This window comes from Tripterygium wilfordii, chromosome 11 (genome assembly GCF_013401445.1).
Source record: "Tripterygium wilfordii isolate XIE 37 chromosome 11, ASM1340144v1, whole genome shotgun sequence".
NCBI lineage: Eukaryota > Viridiplantae > Streptophyta > Magnoliopsida > Celastrales > Celastraceae > Tripterygium > Tripterygium wilfordii.
In genome coordinates, this window is record NC_052242.1 from 517433 (window position 1) to 536295 (window position 18863).

The 18863-nt window shown below is 37.8% G+C and overlaps 4 protein-coding genes and 1 pseudogene across 5 annotated transcripts; 2 read left to right on the forward strand and 3 right to left on the reverse strand.

Annotated features, from left to right (window-relative positions):
• Positions 1–316: 316 nt before the first annotated feature.
• Positions 317–8318, forward strand: LOC120009762 (probable protein phosphatase 2C 34). Of its 2 annotated transcripts, XM_038860457.1 has the most exons (8): positions 317–779; positions 2742–2894; positions 2995–3168; positions 6664–6980; positions 7082–7390; positions 7496–7613; positions 7696–7919; positions 8018–8318. In XM_038860457.1, the coding sequence occupies exons 4-8, from the start codon at positions 6738–6740 to the stop codon at positions 8228–8230; spliced, it is 1107 nt and encodes a 368-aa protein (XP_038716385.1). In that variant the 5' UTR covers positions 317–779; positions 2742–2894; positions 2995–3168; positions 6664–6737; the 3' UTR covers positions 8231–8318. The 2 variants fall into 2 exon arrangements, with proteins under 2 accessions (XP_038716385.1, XP_038716384.1); XM_038860456.1 differs by lacking the exons at positions 317–779; positions 2742–2894; positions 2995–3168 and adding an exon at positions 5082–5513.
• A 270-nt stretch (positions 8319–8588) lies between these two features.
• Positions 8589–10525, forward strand: LOC120009763 (F-box/kelch-repeat protein At3g23880-like). Its single transcript, XM_038860459.1, has 2 exons — positions 8589–9912; positions 10135–10525. Exon 1 carries the CDS (start codon positions 8699–8701, stop codon positions 9488–9490), a length of 792 nt encoding a protein of 263 aa, XP_038716387.1. The 5' UTR covers positions 8589–8698; the 3' UTR covers positions 9491–9912; positions 10135–10525.
• Positions 10526–10960: 435 nt separating this feature from the next.
• On the reverse strand, positions 10961–11643 carry LOC120009610 (uncharacterized protein At5g01610-like). The gene has a single exon (XM_038860262.1). The coding sequence runs from the start codon at positions 11565–11567 to the stop codon at positions 11079–11081; it is 489 nt and encodes a 162-aa protein (XP_038716190.1). The 5' UTR covers positions 11568–11643; the 3' UTR covers positions 10961–11078.
• Positions 11644–12257: 614 nt separating this feature from the next.
• LOC120009484 lies at positions 12258–13899 on the reverse strand (annotated as a pseudogene).
• Positions 13900–14879: 980 nt separating this feature from the next.
• Positions 14880–18397, reverse strand: LOC120009914 (probable carboxylesterase 15). Its single transcript, XM_038860644.1, has 2 exons — positions 17531–18397; positions 14880–15319 (listed from the first exon to the last, which is right to left on the reverse strand). The coding sequence occupies exons 1-2, from the start codon at positions 18235–18237 to the stop codon at positions 15010–15012; spliced, it is 1017 nt and encodes a 338-aa protein (XP_038716572.1). The 5' UTR covers positions 18238–18397; the 3' UTR covers positions 14880–15009.
• Between the last annotated feature and the right edge of the window lie 466 nt (positions 18398–18863).

Genomic DNA, 18863 nt, shown 5'->3' on the forward strand with positions numbered 1-18863 from the left:
CATTTGCTGAGTGCTAAATAAAGCGGAAAGTGGAGAAGTGTCTCGTCAAGTGGGGGCCCACTTAGCAAAGAAGCAGAGTTCTAGATGCCACCTGGACATTCTTGTCTTTCACTCTTCACGCGCCTCTGACCCTCTGCACTGCGTCTGTTTCGTAACTGAAACAGGGGGACGACCGTATGGTGCGCACGTTGCGCGTCATTATGGGAAAGAGCGAACGCTTAACGTTTCTCACGCGTGTAGTCTGTCGAACTGACTTACGCGCTCTTCTTCTGGCTACCGTCTGCAAAGCAATCAGACGCTGCCATGTCAACGCCGTGGTTCTTTTTACTTGCCACGCTAACTTTGGGCTTAACGTTCAGGCCCTTATGGGCCGATATGTTAGCATGTTTGTATGGAGCCCAGAAGGATGGTCCATTTGTGTTTTTGGAATAGCGAGGGAAAATGAAACATCCATGGAGTAGCGAGGGAAAAATTCAGAGTTTGGATTGAATTTGAATGTCAGGTGCGCAGTTTCAAATCGTTGAGAATCTGTTAACTGGAGGGATTGAGAAATTTTCGATTCATAATCGATACATATGCTTCAATCTATGAATTACCCTTGTTCTGTGTATTGAAATCAATTTGCAGGTTAGGGTTTTTGGGTGCTTTTATTCGAGTGAGTATATTGATGTGTTGATGGAAACCCATGTGATGAAATCGGGGCCAATGGGGCATTGGTTACTTTTCCGGAGCTTCAGCCATCTTCACCGTTCTTCAGCTTCGCTTCGAGTTACTGGGAAGTAAGATTTTGCCCAATTTTATTTGTCTTAAATTTTTTAAGTTTCAATTGATATGCTCTTAGTGGGGTTTTGGTTTCCTTCGCTGGATTTCAAGATTTTGAGGACCTATCTGTATATCACCTTGTATGCTTCCGATTGCAAAACTTCAAACAGCCCTCTGTGTGATGTTTTCATTTGGGTGTGAAAATAAATTATGTTATGAGCAAACCAACATATGGCATTCAATTAGTGATGAATACCCCTTCTAATGGATGGTTTTTACCATAACGAAATATAATTAAGAAATATCAATAGCGAATGGTTTTTTTGGGTTGTCCATCAAGAGAAGACTGTTTGTAATATAGAAATTCACGAGGCTGAAAAGTGTTGAGAGTTGGATATTTCATGTCCTAGTTTCAGAAATATTATGACAAAGTTAGGTTTATGTAATATCCCATATTTGTTTGATGATGCCCTTGGTGGAAATTGCATGGATGGAGGTGCTAAGAGTTGTTCTATCTCATGCGCAGTTAGGTAGTTTCACCAACGTTTGGTGTTGGTGGTGCTGGTGTGTTATTGACAAATGTTGCTTTTACAAGACTGATTTTGACAGAGGAAGTTGGATGCAGCTATGGTGACATAGGTGAGCGGTGGTGAATTGGACGTGCAGGGGGAGGCAGAATAGGTTAGTAGTGTGGTCAACAGCACAACTATTTGAAGAAAGATGTAGGTAGTGGTAAATACCATTGGTGAGTGTAACACTAAAAGAAAAGGACAATGGTGGTGACAGTAATCTCAGCACTGATGGTGCTGGGGTTGCTGATATATCATATATGAGGGGTATTGGCTTTTCTTATAAATACAATATGTGCGTCAATTCATGGGAACATTTGTTTATGACCCTCCTGTGATTATCACTTATTGCTGTTGGGTCCAAACCAAAAAAACTGTGTGCTTTCAAAGTACCTTGATTTAAGAATCAATGTTCCAATCCATAAAACAGCCGATTTATACATATTCACAAATCGAATATGTAGGTTGGTTCAAATGGTAGTTAAAATCAACTGGCTTGTAACAAATAGGTGATTCTTCCATTATTTTTCTTTTTGCCTTTCCATGGCAATTTTATTTGTTAGTGTTGTGATTGGTATACAGACAGTAATCTGCCTGCTAGTTTAATTGTTTGAGATCACTCTCAGAATATTGGAAAGATTTTTCATTTTTAATCTGTATTTTCTATCTTAGAATACTGTGACACACTTTAACATACACATTCTGTACCTATCATATAGTCATATACAACATATATTTTTTATCATGTAAATCATGCGTTGGAAATAATAGCAGGTTTGTTGGTGTCTAATGTATCAAGGCTTATGGTATCATGAGTATATCCTCCTTCATTGTAGCTATTGAGGCTAAGTCAATGATGTCTGTATTTTAATATAGAGAGATGTAGAAACAGTCCTGTGCATTAACAGATAGCATGGTAGATTCCATCCCTCAACAATTTTTATTAAAAACTGCTGGAGTCTGGAGGTCATACCGTCATATTGCTGTATGTGTTGCCTGTATGAGAAGAAGAATTAGGAAGATACACTATGGTTTTTATTGTTTTCTGATGTTGGTAAAACCAAGTTTAACAAACCATTTTTATAACCAGGTTGCATTTTGACTTGGGCATCGCGTTGGGTCAGTGCCAACAAACAATTAGTCTCTTTCATGCTCCTGTTGCCAAATAAAATTGCTATTTGTTGATGCGAAATCCTTCTATTTTATATTGATGTGCATGTTGAGTAATCTAGATTATTATTGGATACAGGTCAATGATTATATATAATCTTTAGTTCATTGTCAGTGTTGGCTGTTCTGTAGAGAAGCAAGATGATTGCACAATATTTATTGTATTCTTGTAAATATGTCATGCTTGATTTCAACAGGGTGACATCTTTTGAAAACATAATACTTCCTTTTCTCCCCTAGGATCCAAGACTATTCTGCAGAGACAGCTATAGCCATAGTTGCTGAAGAAGGTGCTGTCCTAAAGATCAACACTGAGCACCTGAGGGACATTAGCTTTCGAGTGGCTCTATTTACCAGTCCATTGTTGAACTCTTCATTCAGCCTGATGATGAGGTAAGAGGTTGGTCCCATCAGTTTATGACTGGTCAGGTCTTATTGCTCTCACTGGAAATCACTTGTTAACAAATGCGCTCTCATTTTCTTCTTTCTTTAGGCTATCCTGCAGGCATGCGTGGGTAGGAATGCTGACGGCATTGACCTGAATCTGTCTCATCAATCCCTGCAACGATTGAGACATTTTCAAGCTGGCTGGCCACATGAATAATTCAACTAATTAACCCAGCATTGAAGCTTCACACAATTGGAGTATTTAAGCAGAAAAGAGAAGGTACTTAAATAAATTGTCAAACTTATATATAAATGCGTGTTTACTGGGTTGCCTTGCGTATCTTTCCCTCTCTTCAGTGCTTTGACAACTAAGCTCACTGAAATCACTTTTCCTGCACTATGGCATTTTTTGCCATGAACTCGATACAATGGACTCTGAAAGTCTGAAACTAGACTAGGAATCTAGGATTAGACTTTTGGCTTGGGTTTGGGCTTAGAGTTGGCCTTGGGCTTTAACAAGGTGGGAAATATCACATCGTTGGCCGTTGGGTATCTATATGAAGAACTTGGCCATGTTGACATGTCCATCTCTCTTTGGACACATTTCCTGGACTAGTGGAACTAAGATTTTTCGTCCGAACAAGTCATTTGAGAGATTTGTGGGGTTCACTCTAGATCACAGACATACTACAATTTCCATGAACGTGATAATAGTACCCTCCATTAACATGCACAAAAAGTCACACAAGTCCACACCTACTCAACAATGAAGAAAAACCAGTGTCTCTTTAGTCTAATCACGCATTCTCTGGAACCCAAAAAAGTCTTGTGTGCCGACCCACATGTGATTGTTGTCATTGACGTGGCATGCTCCGGTTGGTTAGGAAATTAGCCGTTATTGCCACCGACTGTAATCATGTGGTGAGCGAATGTAATAAGGCGTGTAGTGTGTCGGAAAGAAGATAGTGATGTCTTGCGTATGGTTCTCATACCATAAGCCTAATGTGCTCTTATTTCTACAGCGTATGAGTAAGGGCTTTTGCAAAAACAGCGGCATCCAATATTCCAATCTAACCAGTGATGGGCCCCAGTAAAAGATGGAAATGTAAAACGTGGTCAATGAAACATCATTACTTTTTTAGGTGGGTTGGGTATGCCGGTGTGGGACCCGTCCAGTCCTGAGTCCTGACCCCTCCATTTGATCTCTACATGTGGTGAGTCCAAAATATCCTTCCTCAAGAGACATTACTGGTTACCTAAATAGGGTTTTTTGGAATAATTATTGGTCTCTTTATTTCTGTTTGTTGTGTTGGATTCCTCCTCTCCTGTGTAAATGATTAGGTGCTGTCTTGTTTTGATTGGTTTCCTTTTATTTTTTTCTCCATAAATTTTGGGACAAATATTAGTGGTTGTTTTCCTAACTAATAAATACTAAATTTATGATATCATGGAAATAATGACAACCATGCCATTTTGATTCCCTAAATTGTCGTTCCTTTAATTTCCATCCTTCTCTCCTGCTTAGGTGTTCTGACTTCTTTGCATGACAACTCCAATAAATAATTACGTAATCAATGATTCATCATTACTATTTTTTTTAATTAAATTTGAATTTGGAAGGCTTTGGTCCATAATAAGATGCTTTGGGCTGATAGTTTGACATGTGTTTAAAAAAATTAATACATGGAATGTTGAGCTTCTCACCATTAATGTTTTCCTTGTAAAATGTCATCCACACGTTTTATAGTTTTTTTCTTAAGAAAAATTGTTATATAATTTAAATATGACATCATTCTTCTCTTCTCGCGATTTTGGGTATAAATTATATGTATGTATAGATATATGTGCTAAGAGCATCGATTTTTTTATTTTTATTTTTATAATGCTACATAATGTTGAAATAAAATGACATACTTATCTATGTTTTATGATTCCAAGTTTTTTGTTTTAATAGTGGTATGTCCCAAAAAAATATAGCTGGCTGACTCTAAATTCTAGGTGCCATCTACTTTTAAATTCAAAAATAAAATATTAAAATAACACTCCCTGTCTGAATTCGGAAATCCATTTATTAATAAAAAACAAAGAATAAGAATTTTGCTACCTATGGCTATATTTGACCCTACATTTTGAATAAAAAATAAGCAAGTAACTGATTTTATATATGCTATATATAATCCTCCAACTATGTTAACATGTAACATTTTTTGCAAAAATAGAAAGTTAGAAACCACAAAAAGAGAAATCAACAGTAAACTACCTTTTGAACCCACAAAGCTTGCAAGCCACAACAGTTATTATTACTCAAAAACATAGTATTCATCCCCCAAAGATAACTAGAGAAAATCACTACCCAACAAGGATATCTACAAGGAAACTGTGTCTCTGTCTCTATCCCTGTTTGTGTACCAGTCTTTGTATTCAGCCCTCAAAGATAAATAGAGAAAATAACTACCAAACAAGGAGTTATTTTATCTTCGAACATGGATTGTGGTTTTTCTCTGGATTTCTCTATAAATTTTCTTGGATATAGTCGGAGTTGCTCCTTGTTCTGGCAGGTGACATCAGCTTTCAGGCAGATTCGTCAGATTCCGGCTCTCTGATTTTGGTTCAGAATTGTCTGAGGTGCTTGCTTTGTTTCATTTGTTGTTTGACTGTATTTGGGGTGATGTGTGTCTTATTTTGCGTGTTTGGTTGCCGAGAAAAGAAGAGAAAGTTGTTGAATTGTTTGAGTTTTTGCTGATCTTTTGTTTTGATGGGAAGCAGATTAGGTGTTCAGGGTTTTCTGTGGTTGAAAACTTTACATGGGTTTTTGTTTGGTTCATAAGAATATATTGAACAAATTGTGATTTTGAATATAATTTCTTTTAGATCACAAAAGTAAATTGAGGTGTTGTGTTTCTCGTGTGTTTGGTTGCCAAGAAAAGAACAAAAAGGTTTGAACTTTGAAGTAAATTTCCAGTTTTTCATTTCTTTAGTTCTGGTTGGAAGTAAATGAGCTTTGCTCCTTTTTCTCTGATGTGAATTCTTGAGCTGGCTTTTTCGTTGAATTTGCTACTGATGATGTCATTGTAGAAAAGCACAACAGAAACTTCGTATGTTTGTAGTAAAAATGGAGGAAGCAAAAGTATTTTTATATTATTTCTAACTCTTTCAACTTTATGAAACACACATTTACTTTTTGTAGTCTTAGTTTTCTCCCTGCCTTGTTTGTTTGCTGCGAAACGAAAGAAAAATGTGGTAATAATTTATGGTTTTTTTTCTTCATTTTTTATTAGCTGGTATAAACCAGGAAATTTCCAAAAATGTTTCAAATTCAGCAAACTATTTCTTCTTTTTTTTTTTCTTTTATAGTTTGTTTGTTGGCTGGAAAAGCCAACATGCAGAGAACTAGTGAACTAGCCTATGAATGCTTGTGATGCCAGTGTTGTTCATTGGTACTCTTTTAGTATTTATATTAATTACTTATGGTCACTATGTACCCTGTTTACACTTTCTATGCAATTCTAGAAACCAAGTTGGAATTCCATGTCAGATTGAATATTCGCTTGCAACGTCTATCAGATTCAAAATCTTTTAAGAAATTTACAGCTATTAAATTGTAAAGATGCTCAGCTTTCTGAGTCAGATCATTGTCTTTTACTTACGCTTAGTTATCCCCCAATTCTATGTGCTATTAACCACTCCTGTGTTTCAAAAACAAGAAATCAAAAAAATAAAACAAACTTGACAAGCCTTTTCAATTTTATGATAATAATTTACTTGCAACTTGCAGATTTTGGACCTACTCAAGAAGGAAGGAATATAAACTTATTCACAGACATTGAATTTTGCATAGTGGAGGACGCAATGGGGCATTTCTCTTCCATGTTCAATGGGTTAGCGCAGTCATTTTCATTAAGAAAAGGGAGAAATTCTGTGAATGAGGATGGTCAAGAAATTGCAGCAGAATTGGCGAAGGAAGCGAAGAAGAATGGCCTGATATTGAGGTCTTCAGGTTGTGTACGTGTAGATGGTTCCAGAAATTTCGCATCGGTTTTCTCAAAGAGAGGAGAGAAAGGAGTGAATCAAGATTGTTCCATTGTATGGGAGGTTTGTATCTATGTCTTAAAGTCCTATTTTGATTGCCAAAATGTAGCTATATTTTCTTGATGCTAAATGGCTGATTGTGAGTTTTGTTTGATTGAGAATAGGAATTTGGGTGTCAAGCAGGCATGATCTTTTGTGGGATTTTTGATGGGCATGGTCCATGGGGACATTTTGTGGCAAAGAAGGTTCGAGAATTGATGCCTTCATCATTGCTTTATAATTGGCAGCAAACTCTTGCACAAACTTTACTTGACCTGGATATGGACTTGGAATCAGATAAAAAGCATCATATATTCAATATATGGAAACATTCCTATATGAAAGCTTGTGCAGCTGTTGATCAGGAGCTTGAACGGCTCCGAAAAATCGATTCTTTCTATAGTGGAACTACTGCCTTGACTATTGTCAGACAGGTAACAGAACTTAAGTTCCACTTCTGATAGTCTTTTGCATATTTAAAGCGGTTTTCTTCTTGTGATGGTGTTAAGTATGGATAGTGTGTGGATTCGTTATTCCAGGGTGAACTCATTTACATAGCTAATGTGGGCGACTCTCGTGCTGTATTGGCAACCACATTAGATGATGGAAGCTTAGTTCCAGTACAACTTACAGTTGATTTTAAGCCCAATTTACCAGGTTAGTCTCTAAATCCAAACCCTTAATGCCTAAGCACGTATAATCTACTTAAGTCTTATATTTTTGTGGATATTGTACGCAGAGGAGGCTGAACGGATAACTCAATGTAACGGACGAGTGTTCTGTCTAGCTGATGAGCCAGGGGTGCATAGGGTTTGGCTACCGGATGTGGAATCACCAGGACTGGCAATGTCTAGAGCATTGGGGGATTACTGTGTAAAAGATTTTGGTCTTAGTTCTGTGCCTGAAGTCACACAGAGACATATAACCAGCAAAGACCAATTTGTTGTGCTTGCGACTGATGGGGTATGCACACTCTTCATTATGTGTGTAATCAGTTGTTGTTCTCAATTTGTTTGCTTATGTTCTGTTGGCTAAATGTTTCAGTTGGTTTTCTTGTTTAGGTATGGGATGTCGTCTCCAATCAAGAAGCAGTGCAAATTGTATCTTCGACGCCAGACCAGGCGAAGTCAGCCAAGCGTCTGGTCGAGTTTGCTGTTCGGGCATGGAAACGCAAGAGACGTGGGATTGCAGTGGATGATATATCAGCTATTTGTCTCTTTTTCCATTCTTCAACTTTGTCTCATCAAGTTCCCCTTGCTACAACACCAAAATAGTTGATGTGAATGAGCTAACAAGGGCTCCTTGTGTTAGTTAATCGTTGTCCATTAGATTATGCTCAAGTTATGGCTATCCTTTCTTTCACATTTCATTCAAACTCCAAGGAAGCTGGCTGGGTGATGAGTTGATGTGATTAACTCTTGCAAAAGACAAGAGGTCCTAGGTTCAACTTATATATCCAACAAATTTCTATGGAGCCACCCGATAGATTGAAGGTCTTGTAATTATTTGATGTGTGTGGAACGGGAGACTCACTTGCTCAAAATTTCTCATGTACGACGGGATCCAATGTGATCGTGTCTTGGATGACGTTTTTCATTAGAAGGTCACATCTCATTCAGGCCCAACTATTAGGTATCTAGGCCTAAGGCCCAATAGAAATCTACTTTACATTTGTCATTTGCAACTTCGACTTGCGAAAACCATTTCACCAACAGCTGCCAGAGAATCATTGAATCAAAGCAATGTCCGACAATATTCCTCACGAAATTGTCAGAGAAATTCTTGAAAGACTGCCTGTCAAAACCCTAGGAGTTTGCTTGTGTGTCTGCAAATCATGGCACGCACTGATCACCAGTGCATCTTTCATCACAAACCATTTTAGCAAAACCCACAAAAACGACATCAACAAAGGTCGTCGCTTTCTTTTCAAGCACTACGATCTCAACGACAAAGTGCGATTTTCTCTGCATCTCGACAATGACTCCTTTGAAAAAGTCCGAGATTTGGAATTCCCGTTGAAACGCTACTATCCTGGTTTTCGTATGGTTGGTTACTGTAACGGCGTCCTCTGTTTAAGCAATATTAGGGTTAGTTCGAATTTCTTTCTCTGGAATCCAAGTGTACAACAAAAGTGCGTCTCCCTGCCTCCTCACCCTGTCTCCACATCCCCTGGATATCATAGCCATGCTGTTGGTTTTGGCTTCGATTCTTTGTCAAGCAATTTCAAAGTAGTGATGCTTTCATTTGGCGGTCAATCCTCTGCTATTCAGGCTAATGTTTGCTCCCTTAGCACCAATTCTTGGAATGACATTAGTGCGAGGGCAATTCCTTACAAAGTGATCAATTGTCGTAATAGTGTTTTTGTGAATGGGGCTATTCATTGGATTGCATCCAGTGGAAAGATTAAACGTAGAAATGAGATTAAGTGGGGGCGTGATGCTGATTCGATTTTGATGTTTGATGTGTCCCATGACTCCATGAGGTGTTCGATAAAATGTGTCTTCCAGAATTTTGGCTCGGAGAGCACTGTTTGAAATCAACCCTGGTAGTAATTGGAGAACGACTCTCAATGGTGCGCTTTGGCACCGATGTCTGTTTCGTATGATCGATGATGGAGTATGGTTCTGTGGATTCTTGGAGTAAGCAGTTCCAATTTGCTTTGATGGATCCATTTCCCGGGGGCATAGGCTTTGGGGAGCTTTTGGGCTTGCGTGGAAACCATGAATCAGTTTGGGAAAGTAAAAGAGGATTGCTATATTCATATCATCATGAGGACCGTCAGGTGACAAAACTTGGAATTCGTGGTTTGAAATACACATTTTATTTGGACACTTTTGTGGAGAGCTTATTCTTGCTGGACCAAGAGAACAGAGACATGATGGAAGAGGATATTCAATCCAAAAGGAGAAAGAAAGAAGAGGCTGCCTATAGTGTGGAAGGAGCTGAGATAGAAAAGGTATAATCATCTCATGGCCATTAGGATCTCATTGTGGAGTAGATTTATCATTTATGTATTCCAATATCATTTTAAAATTTTGGGTTCTATATATTGTTAAAAACAGTGTTTCCTTTTTCAAAATTTCTACCTGGGTAGGGTTTTTTTTTTTTTTTTTTAAAAAAAAGCCACTGTTAAGCTTGTCATTTTTATGCCCTAACATGTCCAGAATGCTTTGCATAGGGTTCTAAAGTGGAGGTATGAAGGTCGAGAATCACAATGCAGTCGAAGATGGAACATCCATGAACAGGTAGCTGCAAGATAAAGTTGCTTATGTTTTTCAAGTAAATAGGTTTTGTGTGTAAATGGTGTGTGCAACTAGTTTTGATGGTAGAAGATGTAAAACAAATTGTGTTGGGATGTTGGATGAAAGGTATGAATTGTCAGTTTAGTCACCGGTCCGACCCCTCTTCCCTGGTGGCTTTCCTTTTCTATAGAATTCTTGACTCTGTAAAAAATGGCAAATGAAGCTGTATTTGTGTTTCCTTGGAAAACAGAAGCTGTATTTGTGATTGTATCTCTTAGAAAGTGCTTGTGTATGTTTGCTTGTGTTGGAGACAACCACTTGACTTGAGGGATAGCCTAGTGGTAAATTTTTTTGGGTGCTGGAAATATTTTATCAATACTGGTACTTTCAAGCTGACTCCAAACATGGTTCCACAACAGAAATGAAGTGGCATAGCTTTGGAATCAAAGACAAAAGTGCAATCTTTGTTGTAACATGGACAAAAGACTGAAACTGATGCCATATTCAACAATGGAAAAATCAAAATCAAAGCTGCACATGTGTTTTCTGAATCAAATTCCCACAGATCCTACACTCTGGGAAATATTCATGAAAAAATTGAAAAACATATCTCATCACTGTTTTCCCACTGATCTTACACAGGTTCATTAATGTAAATACAAGATCTCAATTTGCAATTCAGTCAAATATTAATATCAAGAAAAGTATATTAGCTTCAATGGCAATAATATGACCAAGCTCGCACCAAGATTAACACCAAAATCAAGCATCAAGACAAAATATTTCATCAATTAACTTAAAAAAGATTTCAATTCAAAAAGATCCCACAATTCAAAATTCCAGTAGAAACATTCAATCCTATTTACCCTAAATATGCCACCTAATAAGAACCCACAAGAGGGTTTGATCTAAGCTTTATCACTTTCACACCATTACAGTCCAATCCACACCCACATTGAGGACTCTCTTCAAAATTATTAACAGGAAACCCAGCACCTGCAATCCCCACAGAGAATTCAAGATCATCGCCACTCCTTACAACCTCAACAATATCGACCCAAAACAAGAACAACTTGACACTAACACCCTCCAACCCTGAAATCCTGCCTTGGGACACGTACCCTCTGATGGCAGGCTTGTATCTCAACTGGTACGATCCTTCAAGTGAAAAGCTACAACTACTATTGAAGGAAGCAGAGAATTTACCTGTTGATGGGTCGAGTTCATAGCCGAGAACTCCCTTTGGGAGGATCCCGATTGGAAGGTTATATTCTTCGAGCTTTTCGTACGCTGTTGGTGATGCTAGCGAAGATGATGCGAAGATAATCAGGCATAGAATTGCTGATAGAGATCCATTAACAAAACCCATCTCTCTCTGTCTCTTGTTTCTTCTTGGATTTTGTTTGTTCTCTGTGAGAACGGAATGGTAGTTGAGCAGTTGAGGTTGATCAGGAAAGAGCCTCTCTCTTTATGGTTGTTTTGACTGGGCTAGGCTTAATCGAAGTTTGAAGTGGACCTGTTGTGTCAATCGGGCAAGGCTCAATCTTGTTCTTATTGGGCTTGACTATTATTTTCACACGTGTTTTTGGTAGCAGGCTGACTGGTTTGGGCTTCTTTAACAAGTTAAGCCCACTCGTCTTGAACACTTCTGCTTTGTACAATACACAGAGTGCACACCAAGTGTTCGATAAAAGTCCTTGCCCAGGTTGCATCACATCCTGGCGGATTCCATTTTATTGGATTTGATAGTTGATGTAATTTGGGGTTCTAACAAGTTGATTTTTTGATGGGGAAGACCTTTCTATGTGGCTTGTACTTCACCTAGTAATTCCTCTGAATCTGGTTATTCTGATGGATACAAGAGAGAAAGGAATGGAATACAATTCCTCTCATTAGTCTTGAAGATTAGTTATGACATTTCATGTATGAGAATCATGCTTTGATACTGTAAGTGTACAAATTTTTTTCATGATTGAGAATGACATCATACAAGTTTGCCCTTCGGACATTTGATATGCACTTAAACCCGAGCCGTCAGGCCTGCAGACACATAAATTTCTCACATAACAATAGGACAAGTTGGGCGAAAGCCAAGCGAGTGGTCATAAGGTATTGCTCCTGTAAATGTAAATGTACAAACCAACATTATATATTTGTATGGCTGTTCTTCTTTCACTGTAAGTACAATTATCCTTTCTAACAATATTAATCATACATCACATCACATCACATCATATCAACCTGTGCCATTAGAATTCATCACGAACCGGTGTTTGGAGGAGGTACGAGGTGCTTCTGCTCCTGCTGCTCATTTTTCTCCAAATCATGTGATGTTGATGTTTGGTTAGTCATTGGTTTCCAGTAGATAGCATATAGTGCAAGCTGAGCTGCTCCCAGAAGAAATCCATTCCCATTTGGTACCTGCCACAATTGTATATTATTTACTCATTTTCTGTGGTTGGATGTTCATACTTCATAGTCATGGGCACAGTTTTCCTCCTTGTGTCATATTTCCAACCTAAAACACCTGTACTATTATTCAACAACATAAGATTTGTTGGGGCTCATTTAGATCACTTTGGGCTCGACTTCTCATCTGTCTCTTTTCTAGCCCTAAACAAGCAAGAAACTTTTCAAATAAATCACTTAATTTATAGATGACATCTGATATAGGATTTCAGAACCACTTGGGGATAGCTTAACTAGTTATCTCTCCTGATTTAAGGGGTAAAGAATCTCACCCGAGGGGGATTCGATTCTAAATTGGCGCCTGACGGTTATTTCCAAGTGGTTTGCAACCCAACTAACCTATCAGACAGATTTTCCAGTGCCTACCCCGACCCGAGTTTGGGCATAGTGGATTGTCCAAATGAGACGCTGGTTTACCAAAGAAAAGGACATAGGATTTAAGTATGACAAAATTATTGACAACATATAAAGCACAAAACTCAAAATGAACATGAGGATCACCATGCCATTGATGTCTTGATGAGATGATGATTGTGAATATTGAATATGATTGATAAGATGGACTTACTCCTAGAAACCAGTCTTTCATGAGAAAAGCATAGAAAGCCCACACCCCTTCATTCAAAAATGTCATAAATGAGAGAAGGAAAAGCATGGACTCCACACTCTTACTCGTCACCACTGTTTTCTGCAAATCCCAGAAATACATAACACAAACTAATTAGACCATCTCAAGTTGCTTCTACCAAAAATACAGAAACCATATATGAACATTTTTATTACGAGATGTTGATGGTAATGGATGAATTGAACTTACTCCCATTCTTTGCGGTGCGAAGATTAGGAAAAGAATCAGATAAACAGTCTCAACAACAAGGCCAAAACCATCGACAGTACGTAGCTACAAGTGCCTCTCCAGGCTTTATAATGCCATAATATGTCCAGAAAGCTGAACCCAGGAATGTGCAAACATAAGGAATGCTTATGATTCTCCAAAATGTTCCCCTGACAATATCATGGCCTTAATCTTCCTTAAATCATATGTGTTTGCAGAAAGAATATTCATCAAGGCCATATACTTACTTACATAGGAGAAAGAAAGAGTAGTACTGAGATAATGTTACCTGAAAAATATGAATAATCATAAGAAAAACAAACTAATTTCTCAAGAAATTAAACTAATCAGATGTGTTGATACCTATCACTCCAACACAGAAACTCAGGCTTTCCATTGTCTGAAGGAGGAAAATAAATAAATAGATGAGTAGTTTCATGAGGATTTAATCAATGAACTATGTTTATATACAACAATAATGGGGTGTTGACTGAGATGGTGAACTTGATCATTGTAATTCTTAGTGCAAGCGGATGGCCACGAGTTCAAGTCTCATGAGGGTTTTCATTATCGCAATTTGCGAGATAGGTCATTGCTCAGTCCAACGTGTGCAAATAGCAAATATCACCATGCCTTATCTCCCGCAATGGACCTCGGCCCATGTCTCAACTAGTCCGTGGGGATTACAGGGTTCTCCATGTGGCCCGGGATTTACCAGCACAGTTTATTGATGCTTGGTAATGGCCCTTAAGAATAAATAACAAATCAATGGCCCCCAAGAATAAATAACAAATCAATATGTGCTGATCAGCTTACTGTACTCATAACGATGGTCCAAGAATAACAAATACGTGCTTATATGTGGCCCCAAAGAAAAAAATCTGCTTTATCTCAAAGGGAAAAAAAGAAGGGCCTGCTTTATTTGATTGGTAGACACACTAAACAATGAATTCTAATAAATAAAAATCGAAAAAATTCTATTAAGGAAAAAAAGTATTCTTGTGGCATCCAACATATAATTACTATATTATCTCAAAAAAATAATATAATTTTTGTGACATTAGAAAAGTTATTCAAAAAAGAGAAGAAGAGGCCTCCTATAGATTTATGAAATATGAACCAATCCAAAGGGAGACATGAACCATGTGACCCATTTTATTAAGCAAGAAAAACAATAATTTAAAAAGAGATTTCATTCTCATCCACAGCTAAATCAATAATGGCTCAATTCATCATATATATGATCAATGAATCCAGTCCCAACATATATATATAGTTTGCATTTTCAAAATTTAAATTGCAGACTACATATATATCATCACATTAATTTTGATACACCACATCAGCATACGACATAGTGTACCGAGACCATTGAATAATCTATCCATTAAATGCATGAAACTTTGAAATCCTAAGCAATTAACTTTGATTCCATAATCCAACACGTACAAGAATGGTGGTGTTAGAATAACTAATATTATAGGTTTTGGGGATCTTATCATTGTGACTAATTTTTTGAGTTATGAGACATGAAACCTTTGACGATTAGAAGCACAGTCTCTGCCATTTCTGAACGTGGATGTTCAGTGAAGAAACCATGTTCTTTCTCTTCAAACACAACAATCTCAATATTCTTTCCCATCTCTTTCAATCTTCTTGCGTACTCCTTCACTCTATCTGAAAGAACTTCCTCACCCCCAACCATCACTAAGATTGGATCAAGGCCCACATTTTCAAGGCTTGGGCTTGAAGGCCCAAATGGATTCACCAATGGATGGTCCCTGTCACTTCCCACTGGAGCCGCCAGCCTCCACATTCTGTACTTGTCAATTGAAACAAAGATCAATAAAAGAATGTTGATGGAACTTTTTTAACCATATTCCGAATCACTGAGGGCCGATTTATATGAACTCGGAATGGCGTGAGTTATATTTTCATTAAAAATAATATCTTTTCGTGATCACGTGAGAGGTTTTGGTTCAATTTACCTTGGTATCACAAGTCTCTGTGTGCATAGGTTTGATAATTTAAGTTTAGACTCATATTAGATATAAAAATGAAAATTTTGTATGATGTCATTCTCTCGATTATCAAAAAAAAAAAGTTTTCATTCTATCTTGAGAAATTGACGTAAATGTTGACAATATTCCTTAAATATTACTTTTCTCTATAATAATCTTGAGATCCTAATGCGATCCGGAGGAGGTCCAATGTCGAAAAACACCTAAACACCCCTCCAGTGTTAAACTCATACTGTCAGATTAATCTGACGGCTTGATAAATATATATTATTTTTAAAAATTGTTTTCTTGTTCGTTTCTAACTGACTTCCTGTAAAACACAAAGAAAATAGTCGTAATAAACACGAAGAAATCATCGCAATCGACATGATCATTTAGAGTGTGTTTGGATTGAGGGATTTGGAGGGAAGGGAAGGGAAGGGAAATAGAGTTTCCTTCCAATTCCTTTGTTTGGATAGTTTATTAAAAATTAAGGGGAGAGATTTGAGGGGATTTGGGAGGAAGATTTCATTAACTTTTTGTCAAAATTCTCTCTCCAAAATGGAGTCATTTGGAGGGAAGGGATTACTAATTAAGTCATTTGTAAGTTAAATATCTATTTTACCCTTGTACATAATATTTTAACATAAAAATAAAGAAAAATTAGTAAATTAAACAAATTTTCTTTCCTTCTTTTTTTTTATCTACCCAAACATGGGAGAGAGAAAAATAGTCCCCCTTCCCCTCCCTTCCCTCCCCTCCCCTCCCCTCCCCTCCCCTCCCTTCAAATCCCTCAATCCAAACACACTCTTAAGGAAAATAATAAAGCAAATAACAAAACTGAAGAACACACGCCTTTCGGAGACGAAGAAATCATCACAAGATAACAAGAAATGCACATTAAAGACGCGTACGAGAATGCACATTAACGGGAAAAGGAGGATTTGAGGAAGAAGAAGATCTTGGGCGAAAGAGGCGTACGAGAAAAGGAATATACGAGGAAGAAGGAAATCTTGGGAGAAAGAGGCGTGGATCTTGCGCGTGAGAACTGAGGAGGACGAAGAAGCAGCTTGAGTGAGTGATCGATGAGAGAGAAAGCGAAAGAAGATAAAAGGTATTGTAAACCATACTCGACTACTAAAAGATGACGGCTTGGATTTAACAGTGGAGGGGTCCACTGTTCCCCCGGATCCCCTCGACAATAGTACAATACTTGCTTATATTCCTTCCTGTTTTAATCCTTAAAAATCTTTGTAATTTGTTATAGAAAAGTAGATCTTGACAGTTTTTTCTTAGGTTCCTCCTTTAGTATTTTTATAAACTTAAACTTTATTAATAGAAGTTCTAGGGAATAAATTTCTGGTAATATATTCCGGATTCCTCATCTTTCTTTCTCTCTTTTGTGAGTTCCGGATTCCTCATCTCTAATGTTTAAAAGTACTTTTTTTTTATGTTTAAAAATCACCAGAAATTATTCAATCATCGCGACGCTCTATGTCATATGCCGATAGCGTACCATAACTAATATGATGGTGCTATTCATTAACCAATGTGACAATTCATGAATAGTTGAGAATGCAAATAATAATAATACTTGATGACACCATATTTTAACCCCTAATTAATATGGAGTGTTAGATGTTAAGTGGACACTATGTATTCATAATCAATAGTTATTTCACATACCACGTAGATTTGAACGTAAAATTGGGGGTCTTATTTTGGGTAAATGTTGCATTACTTTGCATATAAATAATTTGTAATTCAAATTTCAAAAATCTATCAACCGCCTATGAATTGGTGTCATACTATTAGTTCTGGTGCACCACATCAACATATGACGTGGTGTGCCAGGATTCTAAAAGCTCACTTGGAGAAAAAAAAACTAGGAGTGTAAATGGTCGACCATCTGCGAACGATTCGGTTTCTACCATTTTTTTAAGACCCCTAAAAAAACTACAAAATAAGAAAAAGAAATTAAGCTTAATCAGAGGAAAAATTGGCAATTGATTAATTAAGGCATCTTACTGGTCAAATATGTGTTGACTCCAAAATGCTTCACATGGCCTTTCTTCCTCGCGCTTAGTCCTCACCATCCCACCAAAAAATGGAGTCAACATGACATACCCTCGCACCCTCACCGGCTCCAACTCCACCGACCCCGGCGTGAGCCGTACCGCCAAATGGTGAGCCATGTTTCCACCCGACGAGTCACCAAACACAAAGACATTATCAAAATCAACAACCTCTTCACACAACCACACCTCCTTCTCATCACCACTATCCCTCAATTTTCCTTGACCTTGCAACCACCTGAGAGCGTTCAACCCATCATCCACCGCAGCGGGGAGCCTATGCTCCGGGGCGAGGCGGTAGTAGAGCGAAATGACCAGAGCTTGAAGCCCCTCGGCGAGGCGGAAACAGAGGTTATGAGGCCTCGGATTTCCACGAGAGATTCCGCAGAAGCCACCGCCGTGAAAGTAGAACAAGATTGGGAGCTTTGTGAACGGAGGCGTGGCTGGTTTGTAGAGGCGGAGGTAAAGGTTGTGTTGTTTGTCGAAGAGGCAGTCTTTATAGTGGACAGTGTTTGTGTAGTGATGATCGTGGAGGAGAAGGTTTCGTGGGTTGTTGTTGTTTGAGCGATAGATTGAGCCGTCGCTGTAGACCTTAACATAGCCAAAAAAGTCTTCGACAACCTCCGGTTGAGGTGGAGGTGGAGGAGGAGGAGAAGCCATGATTCTTTATTGAGGTTGAGGAAGACGTCTTGTTTCTTTATAGACATATTTTGTTTGTTGATGTATCACTAATAATATATTGCAACAAGTGGAGTAGTTAATCGTTGATTACGTATGTGGATGCGATTTTCGCATCCAAGATAATATCTGCTCTGGGGTACTCTGCGCGCATTCCGACCCTCCCCTCATGGATTTATCATCACCGCGAGAATTGATAATATTTTTAGTTTGAAAGAATGAATATCCAATTTTAGTTTGGAGAGGGTAGGAACGCCTATAAAATATCCCAGAACGAGTAATATATGAATGCAAAAATACGCATCTACAGCGTTTGAGATTTTTTTGAGTTATTTATATGTTGTCGCTTGTTAACAAAACATAAATCCAAAATTAAATGTTGAATATAATTATAAAAATCATATTCACAAATTATTCAATGATTAAAATTGCAATCTACAAGTTCTCATATTTTAGAAATATTGTATAATAACTTCATGAGGAATTTGATCAAATATTTTATTTCAATACATGTAACAAAATAAAAGGACATTATGAGAACCAATTAACCTTTGGTATTCGATCACCAAAAGGCCAAAATCAATCGTTGGACTAGTATGACCAAATCC

What these genes read in the sequence shown, in the direction of transcription:
- LOC120009762 (XM_038860457.1), top strand. Translation starts at nt 6,738, where the DNA reads ATGGGGCATTTCTCTTCCATGTTCAATGGGTTAGCGCAGTCATTTTCA. An exon ending in ATTGTTCCATTGTATGGGAG is followed by an intron (nt 6,981 to 7,081) that starts GTTTGTATCTAT and finishes GATTGAGAATAG; the next exon opens with GAATTTGGGTGTCAAGCAGG. An exon ending in TTTTAAGCCCAATTTACCAG is followed by an intron (nt 7,614 to 7,695) that starts GTTAGTCTCTAA and finishes TATTGTACGCAG; the next exon opens with AGGAGGCTGAACGGATAACT.
- LOC120009763 (XM_038860459.1), top strand. Translation starts at nt 8,699, where the DNA reads ATGTCCGACAATATTCCTCACGAAATTGTCAGAGAAATTCTTGAAAGA.
- LOC120009610 (XM_038860262.1), bottom strand. Translation starts at nt 11,567, where the DNA reads ATGGGTTTTGTTAATGGATCTCTATCAGCAATTCTATGCCTGATTATC.
- LOC120009914 (XM_038860644.1), bottom strand. Translation starts at nt 18,237, where the DNA reads ATGGCTTCTCCTCCTCCTCCACCTCCACCTCAACCGGAGGTTGTCGAA. An exon ending in AGTCAACACATATTTGACCA is followed by an intron (nt 15,320 to 17,530) that starts GTAAGATGCCTT and finishes TGACAAGTACAG; the next exon opens with AATGTGGAGGCTGGCGGCTC.